The following is a 19,773-nucleotide window of genomic DNA, read 5'->3' on the forward strand; positions in this document are numbered from 1 at the left end:
CACAGAAACTAAGAGGTTTGGGAAAACCATAGAACAATTGAAATTCAGCAAAGTGACCAGGAATGTAAAACTAACAGACTTCAGCTGGGATGCTCCACAATACCTCTGTAAAAGCCCTGGGTCACTACTATTTCCCTCTTCTACTATCTTACCTCAAAACAAAGAACCTCTCCTTAAAGGGACAGATGATGATTTTTAGCTTGAGTTTTAACAAATGAAGGAACTAATTTCCCAAAGTTCTTGTCTCCAGCACTATTTCCCGAAGGACTATGCATAGGGAGGTTTCACTCTTGCCTATACAACAAGAGTGTGAAGGTGTGCATGTGATTGAGAGAAAGAGAAACATGTTTATGCATACCTCCGCCTGCCTATGCTCAAAGGGCCAGAGAGTGTGCATAAGACAGAACATTTCACAGTTATACTTTTGAAATGTCTATACTTGTGTCAGGCCAGCACAGAGAATAAGGAAAGCTTTTGGCTGGGTACTTTTTTTGGTCACAATTTGGCTCAAGTTCCTTCTGCCCCAAGCCTGACAGTCCACCCACAAGCTCCTTCCTTATAGTATGTGAAAGCTGACAGCCAAACTGACTTTTGAAGTGTAGAACTCTTTTTCAACTGATATCTTTGAAATATGACAAATCATGGGCAATGAACTTCAAACAATGGGTATGTTTTCAAAAAAGAAAAAGAAAAGGAGGAAACAGCATTCATGAGGTACCATAACATGCAAGAAGGGAAAGAAAAAGCAAATAGCACACCAACCTGCATGCACCCCAGCATGGCCAGCAATACCTACCCCCACTACCACGTGCCACATCAGAGAGGGAGGATTGCTTCAGGGGAGGGGAGGGTGGAGTTGGCAGTATTGGGAGACAGTGCACGTTGCCAAAATATCTTACAAACTGGAAGGACCCTAAGGATGACTTTACTCCACACTACAAATGCCGGCCAAGTGGAAAGTTCAAGCCACTGGCTTTCCACCTGGGCTGCCACTGAAACTGCCCAGGGAATCTTGAACCAAACCTGATGCCTAGATTCCACCTCAAAGTTTCTTATCTAATTGATCTGGGATATACCAGGACATTGGGAACGGAAAAAGTTCCCAGGTGATTCTAATGTGAGATTAGAGCTGAGAACTGCTGTCCTAGGTCAGTAAAGCTGGACTAAGTCTTCAGCTGGTTGCCCATGCCAGTTTAGGTCTGGTATGGCCGCACAGCATGGGGTCCCTAGACAAGCCCACTCAGGCTGTTTTGGTTAAGAAGTGGATTCTTTTGGGGTCATTGAAAGTTCAGTATTCTGATGGTGCTTTGCCATCCTCTAAATATGTTAGACTCTATCCCCTTCTTTCTTCAATGGATAGAGGTAGCTTGGAAACAAAGAGAAGTGGGAAAAGGTGGAAGTGGAGCATCAGTGAGCTGAAACTTTGCTGGGTTCAACGGCAGACCATATCCAAGCACAGGACATCCCTAGAGAACTTGAGATTAGGTTAGGGTTCATTCCCCAGGTAGCTTTACTACAGACAGCTATTAAGTTCTGGGTGATCAATTTTCAAAAGAGAGAATTCCCATGTCATCTGAGAGCTTGGACTAGATGATTTTAGTAGCTCTTTCCAACACTGAGATGCCATGTTCTTCAGTTAGGAACCCCTACAGGGAGATGGCTTCTTGGCTTCAGGAGGACTTGGCTATATCATAGCAGGGTCTAGAAGGTTCCTCAGATAGCTGGGGTTCTCCTGATGTTCCCTTTAGTCCTATCCGATGGGGATCCTGAGCAGACTCTTTAGATCCAGACTCTGAGTCAACCCCTGCAACTATGGAAGCCAAAGCAGCCCTGAATTTTCCAAGGCAAGTCAAAAGGATTATTGCACTTTCTACAATAAATTCCATCTTTGCCTGGAATTGCTGAGTAGATGCTGTTTTCAATTCAGATGGGAACTGAAAAACACCCAAAAAGAGTTAGGTCAGTTCCCCTGAGGCATCCTGGAGAAGCCAGTCTTTGGTGGGATGACACTACCAGAGCTTCCCACTGACCTGGCATGTAGCACCTCTGGGAGGGAGGGCCTCTGGGGCTTGCTGGGCCTGGACCCACAGATCAGTGCCTTGATGACCTGGCTCCTGTCATAAGGAATGGCAGGGCCTGCACAATCTGACCATTCAGACTAAAGTTTCATTTAATCTAAGGCGGAATGAATCTGCTGGCTGCCTGGTCCAAAATGGGTATTTGACAAGTTAGGGACAATTTTTGGGTTCCTGGGAGTGGGCCCTCTACAGAGTTTTTTATAATTCTTCAATTAGTAATAACAAAGCAGACATGGCTTCTAAATAAGTATTTTGCCTCCTAGGCTATAATGATAATAAGAAAAGTCTAAATGTCAGAGATAGACGTTTCCAACATTAGGAAGAGTTTGTTGCCGGGTCATTTTATCATTAAGGAATAAGCAGGCAACTAAAAGAGAACATATAAAGTGAGCCTGCCAGTCGTCATCTGACATTTTAGCAACCTGTTCACGTCATGACCACATGTGATGAAGAAAAGTCCTCGAGAGCTATCAAACCATGAACTGGAGGGGGAGGGGAACGGGTGGACCAGAGGGGACTGCAGGATGGAGAGAGCTGGGTGAGCATGCAAGCAGGACAGTGGAAAGGGCCATCCAAAGTGTTTTTGTAAAGAATACAAACACAAGCTTTCTTCCTCATTTCCAGGCCAGATAATGCATTCTTGGAGACTATGTTGGCAAGTCATAGAGACAAGTGTGACTGACCAACATCTCCTGGCTCAGGCCCAAGGCTGAAGAAAACAAAGTATGGAATGGGAAACAATTTAGATGACCATGACCAGTCCTTAGCACATCCTGTGAAACTCAGTGAAAACCGAGAGTGGGTGAGCCAAAAACAAGTATGCAGTCTTTAGAAGTGGTTTTGCTTTAACAATGACTTCACCGTATATATGTTTTTATATACTTGCCGCTACAATTTTCTAAAAATAAAACCAATATGAAAATCAATTAGGCAACAGAAAAGAAAGATCAACAGAGGTTTGGGCAGAGAGCACAGCAGATTAAATAATGCAAATAATAACAATTTACGGCAGCTAAAAACAGCCAACAATGGACTGAGGGTGTTCATAGTTAGCTGACTCGGGAGCCCAGGAGGCAAAGCTACCAAGGCATGCAGTGGATACTGCTCCCGTGGAAAACCATGCACATATGTGGACAGGGGGTTCAGGAATCAACAGGTTTACTTTTCTGTATTTATACCTTCAGAGGTTAAAGATACTTAGTCTTTTTTTTCATCTTTGTACCTCCCCAAAGATGAAAAACCCAGAGTCAATTAGATGCCATATAAATGCATGTTTGAAAGACTGAATAAATGAGAATGTGATCTTAAGCATTCCCTCCGTGCTGAGACCCATTGTTTGGAAAGGATTCAGCACAGAAAACCTGAGATCCCCTAAGATGGTATTCTACTGGTCTGGAATGGAAAGCTGACATTGCTGCTGGCTGAGGAGTTCAGTCTCTAACTACATCCGACCAGGGGAAAGGTTGCTAACTGAAAAAACAGTATGATTTTGAAAGTCTAATTAAGGGACAGGAATAGGCTCAATGAAAGTCTATTTCAGATAGATACACAATGTCAGTTGCTAATGTGAAAATTTAGCATGTGCTTTTATAGACCTGCCACACTGAGGAAGGGTGAAAGAGGACAACACTGAAACGCTAACGAGCAAGGCTGGGCCAGAGGGAACAGGCGCAGTGGGCATCTCTTACAGCAGGAGGAGCAGGGCCAACCCCCAGCACACCGTGAGGCAATCGGGAAGATGGGCAGCGCTGTCCCTGAGCATACCAGTGCCACATGTGACAGCGAGCAGGTACATTAGGCATTAGAGAGCTGGGCTGTCCTTTTGGTGGACAAGCCCTTGGCCACATCCTGGTACCCAGAAACTAAGCATTTACACCTACCACTGGCACAACACAGTAAGCACCAAGCCCTCCGGGAGACCTGCTGAAATTATAGTCTATTTTTCTTCCACTTTCATTATACACCGTCTCTGACTTACATAAGGGCCATTCCAGAATTTTCATAGAAGTACACTTTGATGTAGATTGCAAGCACTTTACACTGCAAGATGATTAAACAGGCAGATGTCTGGCCATAAACACTTGGAAAAGAGCCTATGGTGGCCAATTAGGGTCCTGCTGTTCTCCCATCAGCATCAGATTATTTTATAGTCAGCATAATATATACGCTATGAAACACAACAATTTTATAGTTGACTTATGAAATACTTCACATAAAGTGAAATTTACATAAGTCTGATCTTATGGAGGCTGGGGGATGTATGTGTGATGGTTTAGTAAAATAACATTTTAGTATCTTGTTGTGGCATAAATTAGGATAGGATAAGGCTTAAATCACACCCTCACAGACATGGTAATGTCTTATAGTCCATTCCACTTATTATAACAAGAAAAACCTACATTTGCAATCTTATCCTTGTATTGCCCTAACAGTGAGCTTATTAGCAGGTATTTTGAAAATATCCATACCATTTTATCATTACAACATATCTAGAAAGAAGGGAGGGCCAGTATTGCTCACCCTACTTGATACATGAGAAAACTGAGGCCCAGGTAAAACAAGTTTGCTTTGAACTGTAGCTGCCAGGCCTCAAGTTTGTCAGGGCTAGTGGTGGTCCCACTATTCTACAATCCAGAATCAGCTTGCCCCCCAAACTGGTGGCATAAAGGGATTTCAACGTTCTTGTATTTGATGCTGAATGACTGGGCACCAGGATGGACCTTACAGTCCTGCACTTGTCAGTCAGGTAAAGCATGGTGGTCCCTCCCAGGCATGGGAGGAGGAGGGGTGGACTGGCAAAGAGGAGCAGAAAGCCAACACTGCACACAGTCCCTCCCCATGCACTGCTCCTCCCTGGGAAGGGATTTACACAGACTGGGCACACACACACACTGGACACCATTAAGATGTACTGATGAACTGCTGACAGATCCTGTTTATAGGGCCATTCTGTCTGCCACAGGCCCTTCTGGTCTAGGCATATATCAGACTCGAGAGGAGCCAGGTGGGAGGTGATGAGCTTCTTTCTTCAGCTTCTTAATTTTAAAAGGGTGCTTCTTGAGGAGGGTCTGTCCACCTTCCATGCTACTACTATACCTTTCTCTTATCAAATAGTTCAATTGGATATAACAAAGGAATATCACACCAGGCCCTCCTTTATCTGGCACCTAGCAGGCAGATGTTCGGGGCAGCCTTCTAATCTGCATTACACTTTGGGGAGCTAGAATATACGGTTTTTACCAGTGTCACTGGATGGATTCAGAGAAGACACAGGATGCAGGTGAGGCACCCAGTAGCAGCCACCACATGCTCACAGCACAGCTGTGAGGTTTTTTCCTGTGTCTTCACAGCACTACTGTGAGCACAATGGGCACCTACTATGAACTCCATCTTACAGCTGGAAAAACTGAGGCACAAAGCAGTCAGGTGACCAGCCAAGGTCACACAGCCAGTGACTGATAATGTCCGCATATTCACACAATTAATTCCTAGCTAGCTCTTAAGACTTTAATAAGACCTTTTGTAAAAAAATATTTAGTTCCAAAATGCAAATTTCAATCCTATTTTCTTTTCCTTACTCTCTTTTGAGGGATGGGCGAGGGAGGAGACACCACAAATTATTCTTAGTCTTTCAAAAAAACCCTTTGTCTGAATTTCTAAATTGTATAGAGATTTGTAGGAAAGGGTTCTAGTCTCTTCTATGTTAGACTTAACGAAAACAGTTACATTATAGGACACAAAGTTTGCTACTTACATTCACTTCAGTTATAGCAATATCAACGACGCTACCAACAACAATTAAGGCATCAAAAGTATTCCATGCATCAGTGAAATAGTGCTGTTAGGGCAAGCATTCAGAAGACACAGAGGAGAGGAAGTGCAACAGAAAAAAAGAAGAAAAGGACAGTGTTACAAACGGGGAGCATTCTAGCATTATGCTACCCGGCTACCTGAAAAATATGCCCTAAAACAAATATTTTATAGATATGCCAGTATGGGTATTACTCCTGACACACAAATAAAAACAATTAGAGACACCCTATCTAGTCTTGCCTATTGGTGATTTGGGTAAATGCTGCAAAAAGTCAGTTCTCCAAAAGGTGATCTGCATCTAAAAAGGCCTTAGGATGACTCCACCTAATTTTCTCAATAAGAACATCTACCTTTGAACATTTGCCTCTTTTCCACAGCTTTCCTTAGGAAGTTCCTAGTTTTAAATTCAGTGAAATTGAGATCTGTGACTTGTCCAGGTGATGACACTGCAGGGCAGGGAGCAGAATGTGCACAGACAGAGAGAGGAAAAGAGGACACAGATGCAGAGGGCGCCACGGCCAGGTGTATACTCACGTCAGCTTCGCTGAGGGCCACGTCTATAATGCTGCCGATTACGATGAGTGAGTCAAACGTGTTCCAGGCGTCACTAAAATACCCCTGAACAGAGCAGGCAGGGGCAGACGTTTATGAGTACGTATGAGTGAAACATCATACGGACCATATGGGGACGCATCCAAGTCCCTGCAGCACCCATGGCAACCAGGTGGGGTAGGAAAGCCAAAGGGGAGGCAACAATACTGTCCACTGGTGGAAAGGGACACAGAGGGCGTGGGGTGGCTGTGTACCCACATAAGTGAGAGAGGGCACTCGCCCACATGCACACGCACGCGCGCACACACACACACACACACACACACACACACACACACACACACACACCACAGACCCATGGTCCTGAACAGCACCAAACCAAATGGAACGTGTGCAGGACAGATGGAGACATTTTGGCAATCCTGTCTGGGTACCCAGAGGGAATGACCCCAAGTCCTCACAAGAGTAAGGCTCTCCCACTCTTTTCAAGGACTCCCACTCACCTCACTTATCTTTTTCCCACTTAAAGAGCCCTGTGAAAGGCATTTCATATGCTCTCACTTTACAAATGAATCAATATGTCACCCTTAAAACAAACCAGCAACTTGTCTCCTCCATTACCTGTTCAACAAGCATTCCAAAGTGTGACAGGATGACCAAGGGACTTCCAAGAGCTCTCGGTCTAACAGGGACATAGACATACAGGTAACAGCTCACAGGAACACAGGTGCAGGGATGCATCCATGTCTCAGGTACAGAGTGGGGCAGAGGAACTCATTCTGGGCTATGGAGATGGGAGCAGGGAAGGCAGGGCAGGCTTTATAGGAGAAAAGAGAACTGAAGGATGAAAAGGCTGTTCAAGGGTTCCCTACTTCCCTGGGAGAAGCCCTAAATTACAAGTAGGTCCAAGGGCTCCTTGCTATCCTTGGGAGAAGTGCTAAATCACCAACAGTCTCCTTCTTTTACTTTGACTCTTGCTCTCTTCTCCCACCAGCCATACAGGACTCCTTTTTATGTCTTAAAAACACCACCAGGTTCTTCCCCACTTCCTGATACTGCTGCACTCACCACCCTAACTCTATCTGTTCAAATTTTATCCCTCCTTTAAGTCCAGACCAAATGTCAGCTCCTTGATGGAACCTTCTCAGACTCTCCTGATTTCCCACCTCCATCATCTTGACTCTGTCTCACGTATCAGCCACTGACTTTTGTGTCTTTGTGGCAAGTCTACCAGGCTGAAAACCCTCTAAAAATGAGGACTGTGCTGTTTATTCTGTCCCACTATGACCCCAACCCAATATCCAGCCCAGGGCCTCGAACCCTGTTATCACTTGACACAGTGGGATGTCTGTTTCTTCTACCAGCAGGTACCTTACTGGTCACTTGGTTTTACCTGGCTTTTATTTATTCTGGCCCTCATATTTTATATCAAATCTGAATATACAGCATCCCTAAGACTGATTTATAAATCCATATACACGACATATATGTCATATGTTTTACATCTTCTGGGCTCAGCACAGTAGGTGCTAAATTAGTGCCTGTTGTCTCCTGACATCTTCGGGAAGCCCTTGATCAAAGGTTATTGAAGAGCAGTACTGAAAACAGAGCCAGGAGGCTTTTGGTTGCAAGGGAAGGACCCTCAAGGTCAACTACTCTGTCTATAAACCAACTGCTCCTTTTCAAAAAGCCAGAATATGTTTCAGAAACAAAAATTCAGGTCAGAATTATATAAAAAAGGGGCCCAGCACGCTTACAACCTAGGTGCATTTAGTGCTGTTTGAAGAAAACTAGCACAGAAGGTTCTTTGAAGTGTCAGAGCCCATAACCTGTGAGCGAATGCAGGTCCAGAGGAAGTCACTGCAGAGCCCCAACCTTCTGTGACACATAGAAAACGTGGATATGCTGGTTTTTCTAATAACTGAAGCAGGAACATTTATTCTAGTTACTGTTAATCACGCTGGGTACATTTATGGGGGGGGGTATAACATTCTGATTGGTGTTTCCTTTTTAAAAATGTCATCTTAAATAACGTAAGATTTTCTTATCTAACTACTGTGTTTTCTGACCCACTTGTAACCTCTTTCCTTCTCTCTTACAGTCACAGTGCCTCTCTCATATTTCGCCCATGCTGGCTGCTACTTTCTAGATCCCTATCTCAGCCATCTAACAGCTAAGCAAAAGGAAAGACATCTAACAGCCTTCACCAATTTTGATGATCTGTGTATAAAAGTCTAATGGGAAGACCTATTTAAAAAGCACCACATTTCACATCTTCTAAATTTTCTTCTCATGATTCCTGACTCTTGGCTGGGAAAATTGAGGAAATATGGATTGTCTTTGATATTTAGGCTACAGCTATTCAAATACTGGTCAGAGATGAGATAAAGAGCTTATACCAGGACATAAACAAACTGCTTCCTTCATGAACAAACTGCTTCCTTCATCAAGAAAGTCTTATAAACAAAAGTCACCTGAATCTAACATATACTTACTGTTGCAACTCCTGTACCTCAGTTATAAGCATGCTGGGCCCTCTTTCATATTATTTATGTTATCGTGGATGAGTAGCCAGTTTGCTCACTGGCAGCCATATCACAGACTATACTTCAAGGGGCAGAGCTTGCCCTTTTCTTCATGGATTTGATGAAAACTCAAAGTAGAAGAGAGTGTGGTGATTCTCTCCCCCTCCTCTAGAAAGGGAATTTATGCCTCACTCAAATGCCTGGTCATCAGTAGCAGCTAGACCTCCAGAGTACTAATAGAGTGGTAAGAGACCAAGTGTTCTGCCTTCTCTTCTGCTATGGTACATGATCCTATCAGAGGACAAACTCACCACCACTTGTGCACTGGATGCCAGCTTTTCTCATCTACTTTGGGACTTTATTCCTAAACAGATCCCTTCTCCCTCAAGAATTATAAATTTTCCCAACTCTGAGTCTTTCACAACTATTCTCTACTAAGACAATTATGACTCACTGTGGTGCACAAATCATTTTAAATTGCTATAACAGAGACTTAATACCTCTTTAAGGTCACAGAAACCTTGGCAATCTTTTAAACTCTCTTTAGAAAACTTTTTACACTCAAAAAATTGTGGCTAAATCCAAGAAGGTTCATGGACCAAAGGCTGACACCCCTAATATAATCAACAGTAGGCTAGAATTGGTGCAGATGGCCGAAATAACAGGCTATGACCAGGTGGCTCTGCAAGGGGTCCAGGGGAGGCAGAAAATGCCAGTCTAGCCTTTCTTCCCACACACAGTTTCCTTGTTTATAGCCTTCTATTTAATATAATCATTGTCAAGTGAGCATGATTCAGTTCCCCTATGCTTTTTCTACAAAGTCACACAGTGTTTGGGTAACCAGAAGATAAGATATGGGCTCCTAGCATCTCCTGTCTCCATGACCTCTCTCTTATCCTATGATGAAGGTTCTCCTATCACTGAATTCAGAGGCCAAGACCCTCAAGTAGAATCAGCAGTCAAATCTGTATGATTTTTTGTCCATCCATGCCTGCATGAAAAGACCAAATGAGTCACATACATTGACATCTATTACTCAGAAATATTTCTGACTCCAGAAATTTAAATCATAAATCAGACTAATATGGGCTTTAGGAAGCTCCATTATCTGTAAGAACACCATTCTGATCACTGATTCCTATCTTGTTCAGATTGTGGGCTCCTGGAAGGCAGTGCCTGTGCCCTGACTATTCCTGGATCCCCAGAGTTGGCACACGCTTGGCACATGGAAGGAGAACAACGTTTATGGACTGGTCAGAAATAGGAAGCAAGAAAAGTAGCCTGATTATCTTTTTGTTACTGAAATATCTCTGTTTGTTACCTGAATTATCTCTATCTGCACATCTGACAAAGGCTGTACAAATTACCTGTCTTTTACCTGGGCAACTGATCAATTATCACCTTCTGCCAGGGACTGTGTGGGTAATATTTGACCCAAATGATGATCCATACTGCCAAATTTTGGTAGAAATTGTAACTGATGGCTTTCTTACATGCAAAAGGACAAAACAGCTGAAGGAATTACTGTCTTTACAGTAATATCACTTAATGTTAATGATTAAGCCCCCCAATCAAAAGACACGGGACGGAGCGGTGCGACGAGACCCGGGTTTGATTCCCGGTGCCTGCCCATGTGAAAAAGAAAAAAAGACACAGGTTGGCAGAATGGATAAAAAAGCATGATAAAACTATATATGTTCTTTACAGGAGATTCATCTTAGACCCAAAGACACAAACAATTTGAAAGATAAAGGGTGGAAAAAGATATCCATGCAATTATTAACGGAAAAAGAGCAGGGGTAGCTATACTAATATCAGACAAAATAGAATTTAAGTCAAAAGACAAAGAAGAACACTATCTGTTAATAATAAAAGGGGCAATTCATCAAGAAGAAATAATAATCATAAATATTTATGTGTCTAGCCACAATGCCAAAAAATACATGAGGTAAATAGTGGCAAAACTGATAGGAGAAACAGACATCTCTACAATAATAGTTGGAAACTTCAATCTACCACTCTCCTCAAAAGATAGAACATCTAGATGGAAGATCAGTAAGGAAACAGAGAGCTTGAAAAGCATGATAAAGTGAACTAGACCTAACAGACATATACAAGATACTGTACACTCAAACAGCAGGAGCTACATTCTTCTCAAGGGTACATGGATCATTCTCGTGGACAGACCACATGTTGGGTCACAAAACAAGTCTCAATAAATTTAGAAAGACTGAAATCATACAAAGCATCTTCTCTGACCATAATGGAACGAAGCAGGAAATCAACAGCAGACAGAAAAGTGGAAAACCCACAAAGATTTGGAAGTTAAATAATATTCTCTTAAGATTGAAGAAGGAATTACAAAGGAAATCAGTAAATACCCTGAGATAAATGAAAACTAGAACACAACCTAACAAAACTTACAGGATGCAGCAAAAGCAGTGCTGAGAGGGAAATATACAGTGCTAAAAGGTTACACTAAAAAGAAGAAAGAGCTAAAATCAGAGACCTAATTGCAAATCTGGAGGAACTAGTGAAAGAACAACAATTAACCCCAAAGCATACAGAAGGAATAAAATAAAGATTACAGCAGAAAAAAGAGAAATTGAGACTAAAAAGAGAATAGAGAAAATTTTAAAAACCGAAAGCTGGTTTTTGATCAACAGAATTGACAAAGCCTTAGCTAGAATGACAAAGAAACACAGATGATGCAAATAAATAAGACCAGAAATGAGAAGGGGAACATTACTACTGACCACACAGAAATAAAAAGGATCATAAGAGGAAATTGTGAACAACTGTATGCCAACAAATCAGATAACCTAGATGAAATGGACAAATTCTTAGAAATACACAAACTACCTACACTGACTCTCTACAAGAAAAAGGAAACTTCAATAGACCAGTTACAAGTAAAGAGATTAAATCAGCCATAGAAAACCTCCCAGCAATGAAAAGCCCAAACCAGATGGCTTCACAGGTGAATTCTACCAATCATTTCACACAGAATTACTACCAATCAGCTCAATCTCTTGCGAAAAATTGAAGAGGGGGGAAAATTTCCTAACTCATCTATGAGGCCAACATCACCCTAACACTAAAACCAGATAAAGATACTACAAGAAAAGAAAACTACAGACCAATTTCTCTAATGAATATAGATGCAGAAATCCTCAACAAAATACTAGCACATTGAATCCAATAACACATCAAAAGAATTATACACTATGATCAAGTGGGTTTTATCCCAGGGACGCAAGGTAGCTCAACATAAGAAAATCAACTAATGTAATGCATAATACAACAACAAAACAAAGGGGGAAAAGCACATGATTATCTCAACTGACACAGAAAAGGCATTTGACAAAATTCAGCATCCTTTCTTGATAAACACAATTAGAAAAAGAGGAATAGAAGGGAACTTCCTCAACTAGGATAAAGGGCATATGAAAAACCTTCAGCTAACATATTCAAAGGTGGAACTCTGAAATCTTTCCCTCTAAGATATGGAACAATACAAGGATGTCTGTTCTCACCATTGTTAGTCTACATACCATTGGATGTTATAGTCAGAGCAATTACACAAAAAAAGAAATAAAAGGCATCCAAATTGGAAGGAAAGAAGTAAAATTTTCACTACTTGCAGATGATATGATCCTATATATATACATAAAGTTATGGAATAGCAACAACAAAGCTACTAAAGCTAATAAATTAATTCAGCAAAGTGGTGGAGTACAGATCAACACACAAAATATCAGTAGCATTTCTATACACTAGTCATGAACATTCTGAGGAGGAATTAAGAAAAAATTTCATTTACAAGTGCAACTAAAATAATCAAATATCTAGAAATAAATAAATAAATAACCAAGGATGTAACAGACTTGGTACACAAAAAACTACACACAAAAAAACTACAAAACATTGCTAAAAGAAATCAATGAAGACCTAAATAAATGGAAAGAAATTCATGTTCATGGACTGGGAGACTAAATATTGTTAAGATGTCAATTCTGCCCAAAATGATTGACAGAATCAATGCAATCCTATCAAAATTCCAACAGCCTACTGTGCAGATATGAAAAAAAAAAACAATTATTATATTTGGAAAGGTAAAGGGCCCCAAATAGACAAAAACATCTTGAAAAAGATGAACGAAGTTGGAGGACTCACACTTTTTTATTTTAAAGCATAATATAAAGCCAAGTGGTGAAAACAGCATAGTACTGGCAAAAGGATAGATATATAGACAAACAGAATTGAGAGTCCAGAAATAAACCCTCACATCTATGGCCAAACTCAGGTCTCCGGCATGACAGGCGAGAACTCTGCCACTGAGCCACCGTGGTCTGCCCTATGGCCAATTGATTTTGACAAGGCTGTTAAGTTCACTCAATTGGGAAAAAAATAGTCTCTTCAACAAATAGTGCTGGGATAACTGAATATCTATATCTCAAATAATGAAAGAGGATCCCTACCTCACATCTCATACAAAAATGAACTTAATGGTAGAGTCCCTTGAGGATCCAAAGGGGGAAAAAATAAATATGGAACTAGTAAACTCTCCCATTTGGGAAACCTTGAGTACCCTCTTGACCACTGGAGACTCCCAAGAAAATAGGCTAAAACCCCAATTTTGAAGCTTACCCTTATGAAATGTTATTTTTGTAGTGGAGAAGCTAAGACTACCTATAACAAGGCCTAAGAGTTGCTTCCAGGAAATCTCTTTTGCTGCTCAGATGCGGCCTCTCTCTCTCTCTCTAAGCCCAACTCTGCAAGGAAAATCATTACCTTCCCCCCTACATGGGTCAGGACATACAGGGGTGAAAATTTACCTGACAACAGGGGGTGTTGACTCCCTGGAATGAATCTGACTCTAGCACTGTGGGATAGACAAGGCTTTCTGAACCAAAAAAATAAGGATTGGTGACTACGAGAGATCAAATAGAGTCAAGAGGCTATTCTGGATGCTACTCTTATGCAAACTTCAGTTAGATAGCGCTAATTGCCCAATCAACATCACTTCTGTTGACTTCTAAGAACATTTAGGGTTTGAACTGAGACTCTATAAAGGTTTCATGCACTAGTTTTGCTTTCCTGGAATATATAATTCCTAAAGGGTTCTTAGGTCAGATAAATTCTGAAACTCAGGAGGACCAGCCTCTCCAAGATTATCAATTAATTTTATCCCTCTATCCTTGAGTGTGGACACCCTTCTCAACATGAAAAAGTCAGAACGGGCATTGCCCAAGATCCGTATAGATTGGGAGGAGGATTAAAGGAGAAAGAGGAGGCATAACAGAAAATGGGATTTAACAAATGAGTATGGCTGCTAAATCACTATGTTAATATTCCTTTTAGCCTCCAGTATTTTGGAGCATCTAGAAGGAAAAATCTGAGATGGTGGAGTGGTAGCTCAAGAAAAACTCAGGCATCTGTTCTGTAACTACTTATTGAAGTGTGCTTTGAAAATTAATGCTTTTTTCTTTCTTTGCTTTGTATATATGCTATATTTTACAATAAAAAAAAGTTTAAAAATTAACTCAGAATGGATCAAAGACTGAATATAAAAGCCAAGACTATAAAACTCCTAGAAGAAAATGTAGGAGTTGCATCTTCAGGATCTTGTGTTAGGCAATGATTTCTTACACTTTCACCCTAAGGACAAGCAACAAAAGAAAAAATAAATAAATGGGACCTCCTCAAAATTAAAAACATTTGTGTATCAAAGGACAGTCAAGAAAAGAAGATACCCCCTACTCAATGGGAGAAAATATTTAGAAACCACATATTCAATAAGAGTTTAATATTCAAGATATATAAAGAAATTCCACAACTCAACAACAAAAAGACAAACAACTTAATTTAAAAATGAGAAGACTTGAATAGACATTTCTACAAAAAGGACATACAAATGGCTAAAAAGCACATGAAAAGAGGCTCAACATCACTAGCTATTAGGGAAATGGAATTCAAAACCACAATGAGATATCATTTCATACCCACTAGAACAACTCTGATTTAAAAAAAAAATTTCAAGAGTTAGAGAGGATATAGAAGAATTAGAACACTCATTTATTGCTGATGGGAAGGTAAAATGGTACAGATGCTGTGTAAGACAGTTTGGTAATTCCTCAGGAAGCTAAGTATGGAATTACCATATGACCTGGCTGTCCTGCTACTACATATATACCCCAAAGAATTGAAAGCAGGGACTCGAACAGACATTTGCACACTGATGTTCACAGTGGCATTATTTGTAATTGTCAAAAAAAATGGAAGTAGCCCATATCTATTAACTGATGTATGGATAAACAAAACGAGGTACATACATACAAAGGAATTCTATTCAGCTGTAAAAATGAATGAAGTCCTGATGCATGTGACACATGAACTTTGAGGACATTAGGCTGAGTGAAATAAGACAGACACAAAAGGACAAATATTGTATGATATCACTGATAAGATCTAATTATAATAAGCAAACTAAGAGACAGAATCTAGAATATAGGTTACCAAGGTGGAGAATGGGAAGCTGATTCTTAATTTGTACAGAATATCTACTTAGGTTGACTGTAAAGGTTTGGAAACAGGTGGTGATGATGGTAGCGCATTGCTGGAGTATAATTAACAGCACTCACTTATGTATGTGAACGTTGTTGAAAGGGGAAGTTTTGGGTCAAGTATGCTAGAGAGTGAAAATTAAAAGATAAAACATGGGACTGTACAACACAGTAAACTCTGTCATGGACAATGGGGTGGGGTTAATAGTAAAGTATAAGAATATTTCTTCATGAATTATAATAGATGTATGACTATTATAAGGTGTTAACAGGTTTGTATATGGGAAAAATACACCTAATATAAATTATGGGCTATAGTTAACAGTACTATTTCAATATTCTTTCACCAACTGTAACAAAGGTACCACACTAATGCAAAGTGTCAACAATGGGGGGTATATGGGAATGTCATATTTTTTACATGACTTTTCTGTAAACCTGTAGCTCCTCTAATTAAAATAATAATAATAAAAACATTATGCAAAGTGAAATAAAACAGACACAAAGTACTACATATTGAATGATTCCATTTATATAAAATGTAAATATAAATAAATCTATAATGACAGAAATAGATTAGTGGTTATGTAGGGCTGGGAAAGAATAGAGGGATTGAGATGTGACTGCTAAGGGGTTTGGGGTTTTTCTTTTTGGAGTAACGAGAATGTTCTAAAATTGGCTGTGGTCATGAATGCACAAATCTGAATATACTAAAAACTATTGATTCTATAGGTTGGATGGGTTGTATGGTATGTGACTATAGCTCAATAAAACTGCTTTTAAAAATAAAAAGAAGAGCACAAGCTTTGGGTTTACAAAGGGAGTGAATGAAGGATGAGTGGGAAGAGGCTGAGGCCAGAGGCAAGCAGATCATTTAGAAAGCAGTCACAGTAACTCAGGAGTGAGGAGGGTGGTACAGGTTTGGATGACCTGAGGGTGACCACTGAAGCCTTAGGCATGTGTGTATTTTACAAGGTGAGACAAGAAGAGGACCAGGAGAAAGCTCTGAGAAACCCCATGCGGAAGGGGCAGGCCAAGGGCATGGAACCTGTGAATGACGTAAAGTTCTAGTTAAGGACCAGAATATCTGGCCTCAAGTATTATTCGATATTAAAATAAATCATCTAGAATATATATGATGACTAAAGAATTGGGGGAAAAAAACAGTATTAAACTTACTTTCTAGAAGGTAGAGAATGTACTGTAGGAAGATCGCTGGGATTTTATGAAGAAGTCTTATTCCTGCCCAGGCCTCTGGGAACAGGAATGCTTCCCTGGGAGGCAGACAGGACCCGACGACCCTGTGCCCTCTGTGTACCATCTCTGTACAGAAGCATGGGGCAGCACCTACACGCTTTCTTCTTACCCAAAACCAACTTTTTCCAAGCCCAACCATCCAGGGCTGTAAATTAGAAAGTTTCAGGATAAAACCAAGACAAAGTACTTTAAGGACTAAGACTCAGAAACAAAGCATATTCACTAGAGAGAGGCCCCAGTCAAGGCCCAGAACACATGCCAAACAAAACACCAGTAGGTGTTAGTAGGACGAGAAGGGAACCTCAAAGAGACCAGGCCCTTCCCAGATTCCATAACAGGGCTCTTTATACCTGCCAGAGCTGGTATTTTAGAAAAGGCCCTTCTTCCTGGGTCTCCCTCCCTAGAGCAAGAGATTCATTGGGGAATTCCAGCAGCTTCCCCCGGGGGTACTGGAGGAAAAGGCAAGGGACTGGGCTTATCCTTTATACAAAATACGGCCAGCTTTTCCAAACTCTATGAGGGCACAGCCAATTCCCAGTTGAAAGCACAACCTACACTGACTACACAACCTAGAGTATACAAGGTCAATTCTCAACTGGTGGATTTTCCCTTGGGAAGCTGATACCATAAACTAAACGGCTCGCTTTTCCCTAATTCTTTTTCTCTTTGGTTTCTCATCATCTTCTGCTCCTGCCTGACTGGCACTCACAGACAACTCTCCCCATGAAGTGAGTCAGCTTCCTCCCCTATGGAAGCTCTCAACTCTGTTTCCTACCTTTGTTCCCCACCCTTCCTACTCATAGATGCCAGATAATCGCACTTCACTGTGCCTTACACACCATTTTTCCTCTAAATGTTCTTTGTAGGAGGCCCCACTCCCCAATTAGGTAATATGAAAAGAGTATTCATGGCTGGGTGTCTCAACATTTTTAAACTCTTTTCCCCTGAAATGCCTTCTCATCTACAAGTAAGGATTTTGTCTGACTTTACATTTTGTATTTGTTTTACAAAATAACTTCAACCATGTCTCTCCTAACAGAGATGCTGATAACTCCTTCTCGCACATATGCCCCACGGAGTGAAGAACACTGCCCCAAGGCCGGCCAGTTACAAAGCTCCTCACAACAGAGAAAGACTTTCTTGAGAAGAGACTGATTGGCTACAGTTTCTCAATACTTTGTCCTATGTGGCCATCCCCTTAGAAGATACTACCCCCTGCAGCTTTTACAACATTGTTCCTTAGCCTGGCTTCCCCACTGCTTAGGAAGGGAATGGGAGTGTGTCACTAATTTCTATCAGAAAGACCACTCACTTAACCTTGGTTTGTGAGCACTAAAAAGGAGAATGAGGGAAAAAGACAGAAAGGGTTTTAAGAAGGGCTATGCTTTGTGGTGAATTGAGTCTTCTCCTTTCCTCAGGGCATACTGTAACATAAAATCTATCTACCCCGGTTCTAGAGAATATAGCCACAGTACCCTTCAACTGTATGGAGATGCTGCTATTCTAAAATTTCTCTCAATTGTCATCTGAGATTCTCCCATGCTTCCAAAATATCTTGCTGAGCAAAACTACAAAGCAGAACAATTTCTAATGGAAATTACCCACTTAAAAATTCTGATCTGTCACTACAGATTATAAATCAACTATGCATTTCCCCTTGGTATGACTGGTCTGTTTTTATGTCACTGAACTCTCCTAGATTTGGTATCAGCAATTTTCTGGACAAAGCAGTGTGCTATGAGTTACTGAGGCAATAAACTGCTAGAGGGTTCGTATACATATATTCATATACACGCGCACACGCAGGCACACACACACACACACCATGGGTAAGTGTGCTTTCTCCTCAGCCTAGAACAAACTTTCAAAAACTCCAGAGCTTAATTAACAGGAAAGGGGAGACATGGCCCAGGGTGTTTGGAAACATTTCTGCTGTATTCCCAAGTACTTTCAGTACTTTTACTTTGTAACCTTTTCCATCAGTACAGACAAATATTGTTCAAAGGAGTAAAGGAGAGAGGGAAGCAAACCAAATTCTTAAAAGGATATTAAGATGAATTTGGAAAAGGAAGAAATGTTTATGTACGCAGATATGGACAAGTCACAGTAAATAACATCTGGCTGGCCATGCACAAAGTGCCAAATTCGACCCCACTGCAATCACCCCAATTAATCACTTACAAGTGTCCTTTCTTTTTGGTCCACAAAGATCTGATAAAGATCGCACAGAAATTAATTCAAATTAAAGAACGGAACATTTTTTGAATTAGAATTCTGTGTAATTGTGTAGGGAGTACGAGTAACCATGCATTTAATAATCTATGTATTATTTAGTGTTATCGGATACCTTACACACAGGTAAGCAAATAACAGGGTCATTGATCACTGTCATTCTCTAAATTTGATGGTTTGGGGCTTTGTTATAAAAGAAACTGAGGGACAAACGTCCCATAGCTCAGTCAGGATTTGCTCCTCTGTTTAGGGTTTTAGCATGAGGAACCACTTTAGGGGATGTCATTGCTTGATGATGATGATGATGGCAGTGGTGGTGACAGTAGTTGTAACTGATACTTCCACAGCACAGTACTACATTCCAGGCACTCTTCTAAGACCGCAGATAAATTCTTTACTCCTCACAACAACCCTCTGGAATAGGACTATTAATATTCTCATTTTACAGTATGATGCAATATGCCAAGTAGTCTAAAAAAGTTCAACAAATTCTGCATATTGCTTTGTTTTAAAGTCAGGTGACATTCTTCTGAATCTTGGTTTCTCATTTTATATGGCTGTGAGAGGACTGTAGCCAGTGTTAGACTCTTCCATAAAAGGTGAAAAGGATACCGTAGACCAAGAACAAATAATGCCTGAGTCTTTATGCTGGAAATCTGAAAGTGAAATCAGGGTCTAATTCTTTCTGATGGGTATGTTAAAACATTTTCTTCAGTGCTCAACTAATGAGACAGGTTTCCCTGAAACAGC

General features: G+C 40.8%; 1 protein-coding gene across 8 annotated transcripts in view; it reads right to left on the reverse strand.

Annotated features, from left to right (window-relative positions):
- Positions 1 to 19,773, reverse strand: part of CACNA1D (calcium voltage-gated channel subunit alpha1 D) — a 413,019-nt gene that overhangs the window by 42,966 nt on the left and 350,280 nt on the right. For 6 of the 8 annotated variants that reach the window (XM_077128982.1, XM_077128981.1, XM_077128988.1 and 3 more), the window contains one exon: positions 6,426 to 6,509. The exons of the other annotated variants lie outside the window; for them this stretch is intronic. In XM_077128982.1, the coding sequence (XP_076985097.1) occupies positions 6,426 to 6,509 (84 nt within the window). The remainder of the gene's footprint in view (positions 1 to 6,425; positions 6,510 to 19,773) is intronic. 8 annotated transcript variants of the gene reach the window in all.

This window comes from Tamandua tetradactyla, chromosome 15, assembly GCF_023851605.1.
Source record: "Tamandua tetradactyla isolate mTamTet1 chromosome 15, mTamTet1.pri, whole genome shotgun sequence".
Lineage (NCBI taxonomy): Eukaryota > Metazoa > Chordata > Mammalia > Pilosa > Myrmecophagidae > Tamandua > Tamandua tetradactyla.